Source organism: Sinocyclocheilus anshuiensis, unplaced genomic scaffold (genome assembly GCF_001515605.1).
Source record: "Sinocyclocheilus anshuiensis isolate Anshui unplaced genomic scaffold, SAMN03320099.WGS_v1.1 scaffold124, whole genome shotgun sequence".
NCBI classification, from domain to species: domain Eukaryota; kingdom Metazoa; phylum Chordata; class Actinopteri; order Cypriniformes; family Cyprinidae; genus Sinocyclocheilus; species Sinocyclocheilus anshuiensis.
The window spans coordinates 1,509,519-1,528,898 of NW_015554082.1; the positions used below are offsets into that span (position 1 = coordinate 1,509,519).

General features: G+C 37.3%; 1 protein-coding gene across 5 annotated transcripts in view; it reads left to right on the forward strand.

Moving 5' to 3' along the window:
- The window catches only part of LOC107669080 (actin-binding LIM protein 3), a 58,816-nt gene extending 53,263 nt beyond the window's left edge, over positions 1–5,553 (forward strand). For all 5 annotated transcript variants that reach the window (XM_016461178.1, XM_016461179.1, XM_016461180.1 and 2 more), the window contains 6 exons: positions 1,782–1,811; positions 2,272–2,327; positions 2,665–2,725; positions 2,830–2,837; positions 3,428–3,508; positions 4,362–5,553. In XM_016461178.1, coding sequence (XP_016316664.1) covers positions 1,782–1,811; positions 2,272–2,327; positions 2,665–2,725; positions 2,830–2,837; positions 3,428–3,508; positions 4,362–4,475 — 350 coding nt within the window. In that variant the 3' untranslated portion in view covers positions 4,476–5,553. The remainder of the gene's footprint in view (positions 1–1,781; positions 1,812–2,271; positions 2,328–2,664; positions 2,726–2,829; positions 2,838–3,427; positions 3,509–4,361) is intronic.
- The last annotated feature ends 13,827 nt before the right edge of the window (positions 5,554–19,380 follow it).

The window sequence follows — 19,380 nt, forward strand, 5'->3', positions numbered from 1 at the left end:
ATTTTAGTAAGTATACTTAAGTAAAGTTCAAGTATATTTTTAAGTATACTTTATGTAGTAAGTATACAAATATCAGTGTACTAGTAGTATACTTGTAAGTGTACTGTTTCAATACTCCTTGGGACTAAATTGGCCCACTTTCTAGTATATAAAAGTGTACTTTTAAGTATACTTTAAGTATAACAGTAGTAAACTTTTGAGTACACAACTAGTTTACATCAAAATGTTTAGTTTGTACTGCAACTATACTAAAAGTGAACTTATAGGTATACTAATAGTTTACTAATTAAATAGTAAAAACGTTTTTTTTAAGTGAACTTTACATCATATTTGAAGTATACTACTATGTCCCTATTTAGGTATTAATTTGAATATATTTTGGTATGCGTATCTGTCTTCACTTAATAACTTTCCTACATTACAACCCACCTTCCACTCCTACTCTTTTTTTTTTCTCTCTCATTTTTCTTTTTCCTCTTTCTCCATTCCTCCTCATGTGCATCTGAGAGGGCTGCTATCCTTAATTCTATTTCTGTGTATCTCATGGGGAAGTGCATGAAGCATCTTGAATTTTCCCTTCATCCCCTCCCTCTCTTTAGTTCCCTGTTTTCCTCCCCTTTCGGTACATGGATCTGGCTTCGCTATTCCTGCTTCGCCCTCCCCCATATCCATCGCTACACTTCACAATGCTTGGTGCAGCCCATGCTGGTGTCCCATTTCTTCTTTTATTCATGAATAGAAATGGGTGGTATTTACTGCACAGCACATGAAATAGATCAAGGGGAAGTCTGGGAGTGACGTTGTAGAGCCAATTTATGCAACTGAGTTAATACACTGGATTACAGTGGTGACATCCTGGAAGGTTTAGACAGACACCTAATGCTGCTGATGATCAAACACTCCCACACAATTAGATGGTTTGTGGGTAAGAGTTTTTGTAGATAAATAAAACATAACCAGAAAGTTGGGACTGTGGATGTTCATTATAATCTTGTGTAGCCAGGAGGAAAAGGAAGCAACTTCTGTCTTTGTATTTAATCTCATATTTAATTTGTATATACATTAAATATAAATGTAATACACTACCAATCAAAAGTTAATTTTTATTCATTTATTTTATTTTGTTTAATTTTTTATTTTTTATTTTTTATTCAGCAAGGATTACATTGATCAGGATTAAAGTATTAAATTGATAAATTGAATTAACTAAATAGATCCGGATAATGTCCTGGCATAAAATGCAATGCATAATTCAAAATATAGTTTCATGTCAGGTTTCTTAGCGAGACTTTCTTCCTTTTCATCCATAACTTTCCTTTTGTTTCCCTTGCTTTCTCCTTTTCTCTTTTTCCTTTTTTCTTTACACTGCCATGGCTTTTTTTCCCATTCATCAGCATTCTTCAGGCTCATTGAGCACTTTGATGTGCCGTGTTTTAGTGTGGCTGGTGAGCAGCTTGCTCTATTTGTTGACAGTTTTGAGACTTTTCCAATGGTTCTTTCAGTGGTCCCAAAACTCAGGGGACTCAGAGGTCTGACCTGATGGCAGACATACAGTAAGAAGCCTCAGTATCGGTCTAAACTGCAACATGTTATGTACCAGTAACTGCATATTTAGGTCATTCCACACTATGCGCATGACTGTTAGTTTAAGGGGAAATGTTTCTTATAGTGTACTGCTATTGCTTTATTTTACCTAAATTAGTGATTTGCATTTATTATTTACATAGAATTCATTTTCAGATTACCAAAGAAATTGTAATGTTCCTTTCTCTTTCCTTCAGCTCCTCGGACAAACTTTGCAGCAGAGAATGGTGAGTGACTCTTAAATAAATAAATAAAATAATAAAATTTGTCAAAAAAAACAAAAAAAAAGGATTTATAGTAGGAAGTTTGAAACTGAAATTTGAAAGCTGTTGTAGTATTACGTTTTATCATATACGTTTGTAAGCTTGTAAGCTTTTTGGACCCTGAAGATCCTAGAGAAAACCATAAACTCCTGAGAATTGCTCATATGTTTTTGGCAAGGTATATAATTCTCATAATTTTTTGGCAAGGCTTTTAACCCCAGGGAGGCTGTGTCTGTAGTCTGTAGTTAATTTGTTTTGGATAAAAGTTCTGCATAAATAAAAGAACAGATAAATATTTGCAGTGTTGTCAACACGGATTCAAGCCTGGTCACTAGCGCCCTCTTCTGTGCACTCATGGACAAGGCAGTCAAAATGTAACAAATTTTAACAAATCATGTTTATTGTTCTTTCTTATTACTTGAAGACTACATATCCAAGTCAGCCTCTTTGCCCGGATATGGCAGGAATGGATTGCACAGGGTAAGATTCACTGAAAAAAAAAAAAAGTAAAACAATTTTCACTCATAAATTGCTAGTAAATTTACAAACAGTTGGCAAGTAACACAGTGAATTAAACATGAAATGACCTCCAATAATAATTGTTTTATTTACAACTTCCATTTTTGTAAAGCACATCTGCATTTTTGTAACTACAAATACTATGTCTTGAATATTTTGTTTATTGCTTGTTTGGTCTGTTTTTTATATTTGTTTTAATGTTCAGTAACTGGACAGACAGAGCAGTAAAAGCAGATGGGTTGGAAATGTCAATTAAAACTTTATCCACAATTTGTTTGCCTGTTTATTTGTTTTCCAGCCACAAAGTGCAGACTACTATCAGTATGACAGTGGCAGTGAAGTCAACTGGGGAATCAGAGGTAAGTAAATTAGTTTTTTTTTAAGGTGAGATTTTATTTAGAAGTGAAATTATTTGTACAAAAATTAGTTCTGACTTTAAATTTTTTTTTTTTTTTCCCAACAGAGTACAAGGTAAGGATGATGGTTTAGCATTACCAGAGGATTAAAGGGGACACTAAAACATCCTGAAACAGAGGCACCTCTGAAACATTAGCCCACTGTCTTCTCCAGAGGAAAGCCCAGATTTATGTCAGTCTAATGAACCCTGATGGGTCAAAGCAACGTCCTGCTGGTCAAAGCATGTGGAAACTAGAGGATGGACAAATTAGTGCTTCCAGGTCATAAGGCCACTGTGTCCTTCCCCAGCTGGCCCTTAGTGAGTTGGAGACTGCAGGGGTCGTGGAGAGGGCAGGGGTTTGTCTGACCCCTTTGCTCCTGGTTGGTCAAGAACTATATTGTTCTGCTTGGTGTCGCTTCCTGTCTCGGTTACAGCTACTGTGCCAGAGGCTCTGTGATTTCCTTTCACTTTTTCAACTGTAAGTGAGAGGAAAAGGAGGTCCACCAGTGCACAGCCTGCTCTGAGAACAATGCTTAGCTTTCCATTACCAATCTATGAAGGAAAGTTTCAGTCAGGACAATTACTTGTAAATCAATAAATATGAGTTTCAGCGTTTATGTAGTTTAAAGTTTACAATGACATGCACTGCTAACTTTTGTTACAGATCTACCCATATGAAGCACTTATTGTGACCACTAGGGGGCGTAACAGGTTGCCAAAGGATGCAGACCGGGCTAGATTGGAGGTAAACCGTTTATGATATTATTACAATATGTTTGGGGTCAGTAAGATTTTTGTTTGAAAGAAAATAATACACTCTAAAAAATGCTGGGTTGTTTCAACCCAACATTGGGTCAAATATGGACTAACCCAACCGTTGGGTTACATTTTTACATTACATTTTTAACCCAAAAGTTGGGTTAGTCCATATTTGACCCAAAGTTGGGTTGAAACAACCCAGCATTTTTTAGAGTGTACTTAATATACTTACTACCTCATAAATTAATACTATTCAGCAAGGATGCATTAACTTGATTAAAGTGACAGTAAAGAAATGTACAATGTTAAAAACAAATGCTGTTCTTTTACAGAAATAAATTAAAATGTTAAATATATATTAAAACAGAAAACAATTATTTTCTATCTATCTATCTATCTATCTATCTATCTATCTATCTATCTATCTATCTATCTATCATACTACCTAATAAATTAATACTATTCAGCAAGGATGCATTAACTTGATCAAAATTGACAATAAATACATTTACAATGTTACAAAAAGATTTCTATTTCAAACTAATTTGGTTCTTTCACAAAGAAATTACATTTTAAAATATATATTAAAACAGAAAACAATTATTTTAAATTGTCATATTTCTCAATATTACTGTTTTACTGTATTTTTTATTAAATAATTGTAGCTTTGGTGAGCATAAGAGAATATTATCTATCTATCTATCTATCTATCGATCTGTCTATCCATCCCTCTCTCTCTGTCTCTGTCTCTCTCTCTCAATATTTAATAAGTGCTTACAAAAAATTAAAACAGATGAATAGATGGATATACTGAGTAGTATGTTTCCTTGACATTTTAGCGGCATCTTTCCCCTGAGGAGTTCTATGAGGTGTTTGGGATGACGATGGTGGAGTTTGACCGTCTGGCACTGTGGAAGAGGAACGAGATGAAGAAACAAGCCCGGCTGTTCTAGTGTTCCTGTCCCACACACACACACACACACACACACAGAGACCTGAATACCTGTTCCAGTCTAACTAAACAAACACATCCTGTGTCTCAGACACATAGTCATGCCTGGACTGTACCTAGAAATTGTGCAACTCTTTATTGTGACAGAGGCATATAAATGATCAGACAGGCTAGAATACCTGACAAAGGAAGACATAAATAAATAACATGATACACAGAATGGTGGGAACATTTTAATTTTGACTTGAGTGTAAAGTGAACACATTTCATTTTGTTTCTGAATGACAAAACTAAGGAATCAGGATTCCTTATTAAAGGATTTTGAATTTTGCCTTATGTTCTCTATTAATTTATGCACCAGCAAAGTGAGTGAACAGAATGTAAATATGATTAATACAACTTTAATGAGAGTGGATGAATCATCTAATGTCATCCATCAAGTACATTATTAAGTAATATTTAATTTTAAAGGTTATAAAATAATATTTTTCAGTCCTTTTATTTCACTGTTATTCAAGGACTACATAAGCTTAGACGGGCTGAAATAAGCTATGATTTGCTTGACAATGAATACCAAAGTCTGACTGTTATTTGTGAAGTTAGCAGATGAAATTGAGCACTACGGTGCTGTACTTTGTTCAGGTCATTTCCAAGGAGTAACGAATACTGAATGTACACTTTTCTCACAAGAAGACTTTAGGATTATTAGACTAATATTGATGAAACATACATTGTAAATTGTGATGGTAGAAATACATATGGCTTGTGTCTGATACAGATGAAGACAAACCAGATAAGAATTAGGGTGCAATGTTTTTTTTTTCTTTCTTTTTTCTTTTCTTTTTTGAAATGTTATGCTCTTAAAAAAGAGATCTGTTGGTTAGGATAGTGCAGTTTACTTTCATCACTCCTGTTAGGATGGATTAGGAAATGCTGTGATACCTTAAGTGGGTTAATTACATTTTGGGGTCATTGCCAGGGTGATTGTCACCTGATTTGGTAATAAATTGAATGCAGAGGAGGTAAACATGGATTGTAAGGCCATTGAACATAACTTGTTCACACTCACATATTACTTGATGAAAAAATCACACCATTGAAGCAAGTGACAAATAACAAACTGTAACCTTGATTAGGACCTAACAGTAACTGGGTTTTCTGCCTTTGTGTGTAGTGTTTACAACCTGTTTGCCCAATAGATTGTTATGAAGTGTTCTATTCATTTCATAGTGAAGGAAGAGAGCTAGAGTATAACCATATTTTTGATTCTCTCTTTTTTAATCACTACTGCTACCTTCCTACCTTTATTTATCTGTCAGTTTCAACAGACTATGTACATCTTATATTGCAATAAAAGTTTGTTTTCTTCTGTAAAACTGTGTTTTTGTGTGATGAATGGCATCAGTAGATATGTGGGGCAGTCTGTAATCAAACCCGGTCAGAGGCAGCATTAGGACCCAGCAGGATAATGGAGGGAAGTCTGTCTCTAACTTCATTGAGAATCTGTCAATGCCGATAGTGTCTGTCACTTAAGTACTTAACATCGATGGGTGTTTCCAACAAGTCGAGGAGTTTTGTTTGATTCTTCTGATATGGAAATAAACGGCAAACGTGAGTAAAATGATTGCATGAAAAGTTTATTTACCTAAACTAACAGAACCCTAATGACGCTAGATAAGCGTAGACTTATTTTTGGATACATTTGTTTAGGTTACTTGTCATCTTATGCATAGCCGCGACTGCTCTTGTTGCACACAGACTATGTAACAATGATTTGAAAGCGCAGGTAAACAGTTAAATCCACTTTTTTATTTGTTATTGGAGGTGCACTGCACCAAATGCGTTCCTCTTTCCATATTAGCGATGTTCGAATCATGAACGAATCGTTATTTTGAGTCGGATCTGTTGAATAAATTGAACCCGTTCACAAACTGAACGATTCATTCAATAATCGAACTGAATCGGTTCGAGCGGTTCTTGAGTCAATAACTGACTGTTTGAAACCTCTTTTTCGGATGTGTACAATTCGTGATGAGGGCTAAAAGTAAATGCATTTCGAATGAACCGAGGATTTGACTGATGGGGCGAATAAGTTACTTATTAATATAATAGCCGAAAACGAGCTGAAAAAAATATTTAGGACTTAATAATGCATAATGACACGTGATGCCATACTTACTGATTTGCTGAATCGGTTTCCAAACGATTCGTTATACTAAACCGATTCGTGGTTATCAGTCGGATTTCTTTTACTCTTCCCATCAGCTCTCATGCAGTGCCTTATCTTTTGCACATAGATCTATACGAACTGACTTTAAACTGTTTTTCTCATGTGATGTTTCTCATCGTTTTCTACAAGAATTTTCTGTTTTCAACTTAATATTAATCTTATTTCATACAGACCCTCAACTTCAAACGTTCAGAAGAAACTATACACCTGGAACATAAGCCCGCTGTGGGTGGCATAGTGATTCAGAGGCTTGTAGTTTAGTTTTCAATTTCTCTTGGACTTTTGCTCTCAGATCTTTCTTACTCTTGTGCTTCTTTGTTTATAATAAGTGAAGTCTCTCTTTATAAGGAGCTGAGTTCTAACAGGACCCCTATGGTGAGGCGGTAGTACTTCTCTTGATCTCCTGAAAGTCCTACTGTTTTGATAGTTGCTGTTTTGGCATGGTACAGGAATGAGAGCGCTGCTTCTTGCTTGTGGCATTGGCTCTTGTATTTTTCTTTCCCTCACTGAGACAATGAGATGAATCCTGCTGGCTCTCTCAGAACAAACCGGCTGCGTCTGGTCAGGCATTGGTCTGGAGACACAGATTGCTTTACATGTACAGTTCCTCCCGCCAATGCCGCTCCCAGTAAAGTTAAACCCCAGTCATCCACCTCTAAAAGACTGAGTTTACACAACAAATCAAAGATAAAAGGAAATAATAGTAGGTCTCCTGTTCACAAATCATAGCCTAGTCTAAACCCAAAGTTAATGATTCCTAAAAAGGTCAAATGTAAGACATCATTAGTTATTTTTTGAGAAACAGAAGAGATAATATTACCTTTGTTAAGCGGAAGCTAAGAGCAAATGTATTTATCTGAGCATGACACACTTGTCTACCTTTCTTTTGCATGCCACTGTCTTTGGTTTCCATTCTAAACATGCACATTTATCTTACAATAAATGACAAGCTCTCTTAACTCATGACACAATTCCTTAGCCATCTAGGATTGTGTATAGCACCATAAAACACACACTTAAAAACAGAGACAACTACCAGGTAGACACATGCAAGTAATTACAGAGCATGCAGAGCTCGGCTTACGTTCGAACAACATACTCTCTACCACTTTCTCCTAAAACATTCAGTCCATCACTAAATCCAGCAGTATTTCTGTTTGCCACCCTGTTATTAGGTTTCCACAGGTGTATGTCTGAACCACCTGCCTCATCTGTTTGCAGAAGGTGAGGGCCGTGTCATCGGTTACTGTTACCGTTTACAAGATTCCTTGCTCCCTGCCAAATTCCTGATCTATCAGAATGTGAGTGTTTACACAAACACAAGGGACGGAGGACAGAAAAAAGAAATCCAGCAGACATCCCCTTCAGAGCAAGCATGTTGTTTCTGTCACTATTTTTATCATGCTGCTTAATGTTTCCTTGGTGTATGGGAATGTGATGACTATCATGTTGTTGTTGTTTCAATCAGTTATTAGGTTCATATGGATATAGTGATTTGGTTTTAAAGGGACAGTTCAATCAAAAAAAAAAAAAAAAAAAGAAAATTGTCCTCATGTTGATCCAAATCTTCTTGTACCATACAATGTAAAACAGTGTGGACCAAAATAACACTGGGCTTTAATGTATGAACAAAAACAGTCAAAACATTATTCAGTTTATCATCTTTTGTGATCAGCAGGTCACTTTCATGGTCAAATGTTGACTTTTCGAAAGCTCCAAAGATAATTGTCCTCATGTTGATCCAAATCTTCTTGTACCATACAATGTAAAACAGTGTGGACCAAAATAACACTGGGCTTTAATGTATGAACAAAAACAGTCAAAACATTATTCAGTTTATCATCTTTTGTGATCAGCAGGTCACTTTCATGGTCAAATGTTGACTTTTCGAAAGCTCCCAGTTTTCACAATGTATTGTGTATTGATATGGTTTGTCTAGTTTACTGATTAGATTGTGGGCATTTTTAACGGGTTAAGCCATTTGCTCTAATGTGAATCATTAAACTCCGGACGGTTTTGAGAGCAGACAGAGAAAAGATGCTTGAAGCCAGAGAATCAGGTAGGCGTGAAGGGGACTCTACCTCTCCCCACTGACTCGTTGAGTATGTGGGATTGTCTCTTCATGCAAGACTCTGCACTGAATCATGATTATTGTTTCCTTCAAACTGTGAGCATGTGGAAGAGCTTAGGAGTGTCAGGAACAAAGATCATTTGTCTTGTAAATCTTATAATGAAACATGAATTTGCACTACTGCTCTCATCCAGAGTTCTTGAGATCAGCAAAATGAATAGCAACAGTTTTGTCTTGTTGGTGCAGAATCTGCAAGCCTGGTCTGGCCTTGATTGTTGTATGTCACGGTTGCAAGTCGGTACAAAGCAACCTGTTCCCTCCGGCTTACGGGAATTCCACTTTTGTATAAATACATGGATATGGGTAAGCAGGATTTAGTGCAATAATGCGACCGCCCGTCAGCCGCCGACTTCAACTTGAGCCCTGACAATGGAAATGTATGGCATGCATGCTTTTGTGATTACAGAGTTGACTTGGCTTTGAAACATCTTTGTTTGCTTTGAGCATTTTACGTCTTGGACCACCCATTCAATCTCTATGAGCATCATCTGCCTTCTTGCCAATGACAACTCAACCAGCTGAAATGGACTAGACAGTGCTCACCCACCAGACTCTCATGCATGATAATGGAAGCGTTTAACAAGGTGTGTGTCAGTATTTAAGGTCTTTAACAAGTCTCCAGTGAATCATAGTGCAGGCTGCACTCACTGATTTCCATGGTGAAGTTGTGGAGTTTTGAGGTTGCCACAGTGACACCATTTGACAGCGTTAGAAAACTTTCTGTTTACCACATGCACAAGTTCTTCTGGCAATGAGGAGATGTGTAGAGTGAAGTGAGCTTTAAATATGATTTGTGTGGCATAGTGGTTATAAAGGTTGTGAGTTTAAGTCGTGCCTAGCTAACCTCAGGTTGTTTAGGGTGGTCTGTCAATATAATGTGTGTAGTGCAGGTCACTCTGTATAAAAGCATCTGCTAAATGACCACTGATTGGTCTAAGTCCTAAATGTACTGTAAAAGTAGGCAATGCACTCTAAGTTATCAGCCCAGACTGTATTTGTTAACCCTACATGTACAGATGGTGTTGGCGTGACAAGCTTGATTTATCTACTTGGTTCAGATGGAATGACTGTTAATCAAAGCAGAGTTTGTAGAGTTGACACGGTAGCGAGTCTAGCGACCTTCAAAACCTGATTTGTAGGTTGTGTATCTGAAGCTAAATCTTGCTGACTGTTACAGTACATTTATCGCTGTTTTATGGATTCGCTTTTTGCTTACTTCGGAATTCGCATTGGTATGAGCTCTGTTCCAAAACTAAGTGAGCTGTAGTTCTGTCTACTTCTTACATAGGCAACTGCCTTTTAAGTCACAGAACCTCATAAGTGATTTATGAACGCTCTAAATAGGTGACAACTCCGCATGCCACACAAATAATGCTCATCACTTGAAGCACATGGAGACTTAGCATGTAATTGAATGTAATGAGAAATCTTAGCATGTTGCTGTGCTAATGGTATACTGATACTTTTAAGATATAACTGTAGTCTATAATCAATAGACATGCAGATGATAACATATTGGTTATCAACTTACACTGCTGTTCAAAAGTTTTTAAAAGAAAGCTAAAGCTGCATTGATTAGATTTTTTGGTTTTTTTAAGTAATTTATTCCTGTGATGGCAAAGCTGAAATTTCATACAGTCTTTGTGTCACATGATCCTTCAGAAATCATTCTAATATGCTAATTTGGTGCTCAAGAAATATTTCTTTGTATTATCAATGTTGAAAACGGTTATGCTTATCAATATTTTTGTGGAAACCATGAACATTTTAAAGGGTTTTTAATTAATATAAAGTTTACAAGAGCAGAAATTTTGAAATTACTGAATAAAAGTAATCATTTCTTTCAAACTTTTGAATGGTAGTGTATATTACAGATTTTATACATTTATTGGTTTTCTTGAGCATTATTGGATATTTAGTTGTGCATTTCTCATTTACATTACCTTTACAGTCATCTACCTTTTGAAACACTCTTCGAGTCAAGGATAGGAGTGTGCATTTAATATAAAAATTGCATATTAAAATGCTGCCTCTATAAGCAGCTTACTAGACTTTGAAGCAGAGCAGTGGTGTCAGTGCTCCACCCAAGCTTCTCAGTTCTGTGTCTGCCTGTTGACAGATAGGCAGAGGTCAGAGGTCAGGGTTTTGCCCTAGCTCTTGGAAGTCTTCCATTTTTCTGCATACCCAGACACACACACTCCAATTAATATCCCTTCCATGAGGATTCCCAGACAAAGCATCCAGTTATTCAGCAGCCACAATAGTGTAGAGGCTTGCACAGTCCTAATAGTGTCAGTGAAACACTGCATCTCTTTACCGTGGAAAAAAAAATGAGGGCTGAAGGAAGGCATTTCTGCAGAGTGAAATCATGGGGGTTTTCGGGTGATAAGCAATATGAATTAAGCTGGCAAGACTGAAGGCATTCTTTGTATTGGAGATGGGCTGACTCACCGTCTTCGTGCAATACGGCGGGGGTTTGGTGTCCGGGTTTCTTTTTCTGGAGCACTGACCATCACAACCAGACTGTATTAAAGTGAGCAGCTTTTATTTCCACATCCTATCCACGCCTGACCCCTGCAGCTCACCCCACTGCTCTAGGAACAGTTTGCTTTACTGTACTGGTGTGAGTTCCAGCACCTGCCTAACCCATTTACTCGCTGCTTCCACTCACTGTTTGTGCCAGGTCTCCATGGCTCAGATGACCTCAGATGTGCCGTTGGGGGATTTCCCACTGCTCTTTTTCTCTGGCTGATATTAAACAGAGGCACAGACCATAATAAAAGAGAATTAGACACTGTGACCACAATTGTGACCAGATTTTAAACCTCAAGAGTTGCTGCTACTTGTTGGCGACAGTGTAACAGAGGCTGTTAGGACTTTATGTGGAAACATGGAAGAGGCAGAGGCTTCAGGATTGTTATCTTGACTCCACTTTTCCATCATGACCCTACAGACCCTACATCTGCTCCTGTTTCGGCCCTCACTTGTACCCTCAAACCAGATATTAGAAAGTGGTGAGTGATTTTATATCAGTCTCTACTTGAGTCACCTCTCCTGCATTCACTCCTCCAGTGCAGAATCAGAGAGTATAGTTTTAAAGGGGTTGTTTTCAACAGAATTTTTATTTATTTATTTATTTATTTTTTAAAGATTTTGAGGTCTAGTAATAATGTTAGCTAAGGCTTTTTGCACCATAAAACATCATAATTAATCTTTACATGTCCTTTTTTCTTTCCAAGTATACTGCTGTACTAAACAAAAATATATCAAATATAATATATATTTATATAAATATATGATATATTTTAACTGAAATATAATGTATTAATTTAATTACCATTTTCACCTCAATATATAAATTGTAAAATTTCTCGATTATACAACCTCATAGGTTTAATACATAATTTTAATAATGTAATTCAGCAATTAATAATACAATACATTCTGCAGTTTAAAAAAAGCATTCTAGGACCATTTATGGTTAAATACAGAATTCTGGCATGAATCTCTAGATGGCGCAGTCCGATAGGTCTAACTCAATCTGACCTAATGACATCATTATCACATGGTACAGCTGATTGGTTCTCTTCTGTATCGGTAGCCAATGAGCTCGCTGCTCAACATTCAAATATATGACTAGTGCTTGCCGTAGCAGTTGCAGCTTGCTTCAGAAACCCTCCACCTTCCCCAGCTCCACCTGTATAGATCTGCTACGAGGTGATTCATGTATGCTATATGGGGGTTATTTCATGTACGTTATATTTGCAGCAGCAATATTTCTTACATGCTCACAGCAGCATGTTGTGGATGTATTGGCAGTAGCAAGTCTCAGTACTTGCTCTGCCGTAGCAGCAGCAGCGTAGCAGATCTATTCCGCCAAGACCAAATACATTAACATTGTCATGTACATTACCATGCCAATCCCCCGAGAGTTGTCATGACAGAAATTAAATGTGTATAATTCTAGCTAAAAACATATTTGTTGAGCTATTATCACTTTTCATTGTACATTGTAAGGTAACTTATAGATAACGTTTTTTTTATTCATTCATTCACTCATTTAATTTCATTAGTTTATTTATTTAGATTAATTTTTTTTTACATTTTATCTTTGTTATTGTTGATATAAGATCAGTGATTCTCAAAATTTTTGACTCAAAGGCCTCCTGTTGTCCAACACAATACTTAAAGTGCATTCTTCAATTAAAAACAATAGCTGTTTAGTGAAGGGAATAGGTTGTGATTGTATGTGTTTATTTTAATATACTAATTATTATACACATTTTTTTGTCTTCCGTCACCCCCTTGAATTTTAAACCGATGTCTCCTAGTAGACTCTGGTTAAAAACCACTGCTTTAAATTACCCTTTTTGCTGTTTAATCTTTTATACAGTATATGGTTTGGTGAACTAGTAAACATTAGAGTAGGTTTATATAGTATATCAAACACTTTTGCTACAATAAAAAAGGACACATCCTATTTTCCATTATATACAGCCTGTAAATGCTTACACAGTACAAAACATACACAAACAGACGCCTGGCACTGAGAACCCCCAGGCAAAGGGGTTTATAAAGAGGAGCGAAGAGGAGTGTTAACATAAAAGCTTCCTGCTCCCCACAGAGCCAAAGTCTTGCCTTCAAAGCTAGTTAAGGCTTAAACAGGTGAGTGGGAGTTTCAGGGTCCATAACTCTGCCGCAGTGTGTAGATACAAGGAGCACTGTGACCTGAGGGAGGCCCCGGCCTAATGGCCAACTCCCCCCTGCTTCCTTCAAGCAGCAGCCAAACCCCATCACTGGAGCTGGGGTCATTAACCACAGCGGTTCCCCCCACACAGCACTGCAGCATTAAAGATGGGCTCTCGTGTTTTGCCTCTCTCTATTTGTTTTACTTGGTGTCCTCAGTGAGTGTTCTGAAGGCTCTGGAGTGTGCAAGATTGTTTTTCTTGAAGCTATTTATCCATGTTTGGATGTACTTTAATGTGAACTGGCCAGGGGGTCTGGTGTTAATGTTTCTGTATATGATAAGCAATAATTGCGTTTTGACATAGCTGGTCTATGAACAAAACAGAAGAGTTCATATATGAGGTTTCTAGATAGAAGAATGCATTAAAGAATTGCTGAATGCTTCCAAAACAAGAGACTGCGAGTACGTGAGCGCAGCTTTTCCTTCAACTGGAAGTCAGCTTTATGACTGTGTGTGTGTGCTGCTTCATTTTATGATAACCTACATTAACATTGTCATGTACATTACCATGCCAATCCCCCGAGAGTTGTCATGACAGAAATTAAATGTGTATAATTCTAGCTAAAAACATATTTGTTGAGCTATTATCACTTTTCATTGTACATTGTAAGGTAACTTATAGATAACGTTTTTTTTATTCATTCATTCACTCATTTAATTTCATTAGTTTATTTATTTAGATTAATTTTTTTTTACATTTTATCTTTGTTATTGTTGATATAAGATCAGTGATTCTCAAAATGTTTGACTCAAAGGCCTCCTGTTGTCCAACACAATACTTAAAGTGCATTCTTCAATTAAAAACAATAGCTGTTTAGTGAAGGGAATAGGTTGTGATTGTATGTGTTTATTTTAATATACTAATTATTATACACATTTTTTTGTCTTCCGTCACCCCCTTGAATTTTAAACCGATGTCTCCTAGTAGACTCTGGTTAAAAACCACTGCTTTAAATTACCCTTTTTGCTGTTTAATCTTTTATACAGTATATGGTTTGGTGAACTAGTAAACATTAGAGTAGGTTTATATAGTATATCAAACACTTTTGCTACAATAAAAAAGGACACATCCTATTTTCCATTATATACAGCCTGTAAATGCTTACACAGTACAAAACATACACAAACAGACGCCTGGCACTGAGAACCCCCAGGCAAAGGGGTTTATAAAGAGGAGCGAAGAGGAGTGTTAACATAAAAGCTTCCTGCTCCCCACAGAGCCAAAGTCTTGCCTTCAAAGCTAGTTAAGGCTTAAACAGGTGAGTGGGAGTTTCAGGGTCCATAACTCTGCCGCAGTGTGTAGATACAAGGAGCACTGTGACCTGAGGGAGGCCCCGGCCTAATGGCCAACTCCCCCCTGCTTCCTTCAAGCAGCAGCCAAACCCCATCACTGGAGCTGGGGTCATTAACCACAGCGGTTCCCCCCACACAGCACTGCAGCATTAAAGATGGGCTCTCGTGTTTTGCCTCTCTCTATTTGTTTTACTTGGTGTCCTCAGTGAGTGTTCTGAAGGCTCTGGAGTGTGCAAGATTGTTTTTCTTGAAGCTATTTATCCATGTTTGGATGTACTTTAATGTGAACTGGCCAGGGGGTCTGGTGTTAATGTTTCTGTATATGATAAGCAATAATTGCGTTTTGACATAGCTGGTCTATGAACAAAACAGAAGAGTTCATATATGAGGTTTCTAGATAGAAGAATGCATTAAAGAATTGCTGAATGCTTCCAAAACAAGAGACTGCGAGTATGTGAGCGCAGCTTTTCCTTCAACTGGAAGTCAGCTTTATGACTGTGTGTGTGTGCTGCTTCATTTTATGATAACCTAAAGCATGTTCTCATCTATCATAAAGCAGCAGGAGTGACATGTAATTCCCCTTTTTCCACACAAATGTGCTCAGGCTTTAATACTGTATATGAGTCAGATCTCAGAGAGAATTATAGGCTAAGCTGTTCCACATGTTCACCTGCTACCTCTCTGCAGCCTCTCTCTCTGTATTTGTGGTTTAAGATGCAGTGATAAGGGGTAGTGCAGGATTTTCTTATTTAGTTCTATATTGTAGATATAGTAGTTTCAGATATAGGTATAGTTAAAGGGTTAATTCTGGAAGAATTTATTCTTTCTTTTTTTCATTCCAAACCTGTTTGACTTACTTTCTTTGCTAGAACATAAAAGAAGACCCGACTGCTTTTTTTTTTTTTTTTTTTTTGTCCAAACATTGGTAGTCAGTGGTCGACAAAATGTTTGGTTACCAGCATTCTTCAAAATATATCTGCCTGTGTTACATAGAAGACAGAAAGTCATACAGGTTTGGAACATCATGTGGTTGAGTAAATGATGACAGTTTTTATGTCAGGGTGAAGTATACCTGTGAGATTTAATGTGTGCAGTTTTTTTTTAATGTTAACTCACTTTTTCCTGTCTCAACTTAATGTGAAGAGACAACTAGAAGTAAGTCATTCGGTTGATTTCCCAGAGTGTAAACTATTTGAATCTGTTTGTTTGAGCAATCTGACATGTTCTTGCTCAACCGATAGACTGCGTTTAGGGCTGGACTTCCTATTTTGTGAACAATGGCTTGTTTGTAAAATAAAAAAATATGACTGATTCATTCACAGCTAATTTTTGGAGTCAGATCTTTTTAATGAAACATTTGATCTGGTTTACAAAACAATCTGAATGATTTTTGATTCATCAAACTGATCAGGATAGTCTTACTGAATTAAAGTTGAAAATTCCTGTCTGTTTTCTTGTTATGTTACTGATGTTATTGTAGACGATTCATCCATGCGTGTGTGGCTTCAGAAGAGTTGGAATATAGTGCTAAATTTGTATACTATTTATGATATTTTTATGGTTTTTGGAGCTGTGAAAGCTTCAGTCCCCATTTATTGTAATTGCATGGAAAAGGGTGGCTTGATCAGTCTATATAATATCTTGTTTTGTGTTCCACAGAACAAAGAAAGTCATACAGGTTTGGAACAAATGAGGGTGAAAGAGTACAGTATAAGTATCCAACAAGTATTTTTTATATAAATGCAAATAGTGATGAACAAAATACTGTCTCTGCATTTGATTTAATATCACATCTCACTCTGTAGTCTTATTGGAATTTGCTCAAATCCTCCAATCTATAATGCCTATCATCAGTATAGCCCCTTCCACACTCCACATTCTAATTCTTATGATTTGTTTTCGTTCTTTATGATTTGTTTTACTTTTGACTGAATATGACAGAAACATTTTAGGATGTGTTAACAGATGTTTGACTGTAACATTTGACAAGCACTGTAACTGTAGTTATCAGGCTCTGTAATTTGTGGCATGCACCCAAATATGTACTTCCCACCACGGCGTCCCATCAGACCAGAGGCGCCTCATGCAAACATCAATATTCCAAGGTGTCCAAACAAATGAGGTTTTGTGTTTGTTATCTCTCATTGTGGGAATTCTAGTGTGACATCATCAGTGTATGTGTGCACAAACTCGCTCCTTTCCCCCGTGGAGCTTTGAACGCTGATGATCCGAGTATGCCTGGAATTCTGAGGGATATTTTCAATGCTGAATGTAGTTAGAAGAGGATCGCTGAGTCGTCAATCCATCCAGGCACCCTTATGTTAGCATCAGTCCAGTCGGATCAAGATAAGATTGTTCACTCCTTCACCTTTATGAGTCACAGCGATGTTCATGATGTCCTTCACATTCCAGTGACAACCTGTCTTCTGTTATGAATTTTTATGTTATGAACAAGAATTGATAGATTTGATGATTTAGATTTGAGACATCACAGTATATATCTCCTCTGAGTCACTCCGGGCGGCACGTAAGATTGGTGTGGTAAGTAAAACATCCGGAAACAGCGCAAACATCTGTTGCACCACAGGATATTCATATTTGATGACAGTTGGGTGGTTTATGTTGGAAGGGCCTCTCTTGCTATTGACTTTGGGAGCATTTTGCCTCTGTGCCTTCTCACAAAACTAATATGAGGTTATGCTATATTTGAGAGTGAATGTGAGGCCTTCTTGTAATGCCCTCCAGCTTATGTTTTTTTGTTATGGAAGAATTTTAGCTCTTGGAGTTTTGTTGTTGTATTCCTGCGTGTACTGTCTGTGTTGGCTAATGTATTTATAACCAGGTTTGTTTTCAGTGTGACAGTAAGGGCTCCATGTGTGTGTCTTTGGAAAGGTCAGAGGTCAGAGTGCTCCGTCACTGTATTGTTGTCACTTGTATTGGTGTCACTGGGTGTGAGCAATGATCTGATCTTCTTTGGCGATGATTTAGCAAAAGTGAAAAGTCACTTTTAAAAAAGTTTAAAAGTGAAAATGTTGACTGTATGTCTTTGTGATAAACAGAACACAATGAACACACATAACCCTGCTAAAGACTTCATGGCAGTTAAATAAAATTCATAACTAGATTTCCTGAAGAAAATGTAAAGTTGCTGTCTGTTGCTACTGTATGATAAGGTCTTTGCCAGGGTGGCTGGCTGCTAAGGTTTTGCTTATTCATTATCATTCATTCTAATTAATTTTGGTAACAAGTTTTGCACAAAAATTTAAAGTTTGATTAATAATTGTTCAAAAAATTTGGTCGTATTTATACCTGGTATTAACATCCGTATAGGGAATTGTGTTACTGTTATGTTGATAAAACTCCCACAAGATGAAGAAAGCGTTTGATCCAAATAAACACAAGTGTGAGGTCATAAAGGTTTTAATGTTTTTAAAAGATGTTGCTTTTGCTCACCAAGTCTGCATTTATTTGATCAAAAAGCAAGCATGCTGCATTAGTTCAGGCAGGCCTCGTAGTCAAGCTCTGTTATCAGCTGATCGGGAAAATTCAAACCCGGCCCCTATCAGCTGATCTGACTCCTAAGCACTCAATTGGCAAATCTCAAACAGGGCACCTTACTTAAATGCAGTTTCTGTCTGCTTGCTTTGCTGCTTCCTCTGTACGCTGCTTGCAACCCACCTCCTCCCCATCTCCTTCTTTAACTTGTGTTTAACTTAAATTATGTCATTCTGTTGTCATTGTTGCATGCTCTGTTCTGGGGATTGTTTGTGCTGCTCTCCTATTCTTAAAATAGGAGGGTTGCCCCTGAAGCTGCTGCTGTTTTCCTGTCTTGGCTTTCATGGAGCTCATGAAAAGGACAGGGAACTTGGAACAGAGCCATACCACCAAATGTAACTTTAGTAAACATGCTAATAAAAAAGTTGACTTAAAGGCTTGTCTATGGTTTTCTTTTTGACTTAAGAGATCCTGACTGAAATCAAGCATCCTGCGTTAGTTCAGGCAGGCCTCGTAGTCAAGCTCCGCTATCAGCTGACTGGCGAAATTGAAACCCGGCCCCTATCAGCTGATCCGACTCCTAAGCTTGCAATTGGCAAATCTCAAACAGGGCGCCTTACTTAAACACTGCTTCTGTCTGCTTGCTTTGCTGCTTCCTCTATTACGCTGCTTGCAACCCACCTCCTCCCCATCTCCTCCTTTAACTGTGTTTAACTTAAACAATGTCATTCTGTTGTCATTGTTGCATGCTCTGTTCTGGGTTTTTTTTGTGCTACTCTCCTATTCTTAAAATAGGAGAGTTGCCCCTGAAGCTGCTGCTGTTTTCCTGTCTTGGCTTTCATGGAGCTCATGAAAAGGACAGGGAACTTGGAACAGAGCCATACCGCCAAATGTAACTTTAGAAAACATGCCAATAAAAGTTGACTTAAAGGGTCGTCTATGGCTTTTTGACTTAAAGGGGTCATATGATGCTGCTAAAAAGAACATTATTTTGTGTATCTGGTGTAATA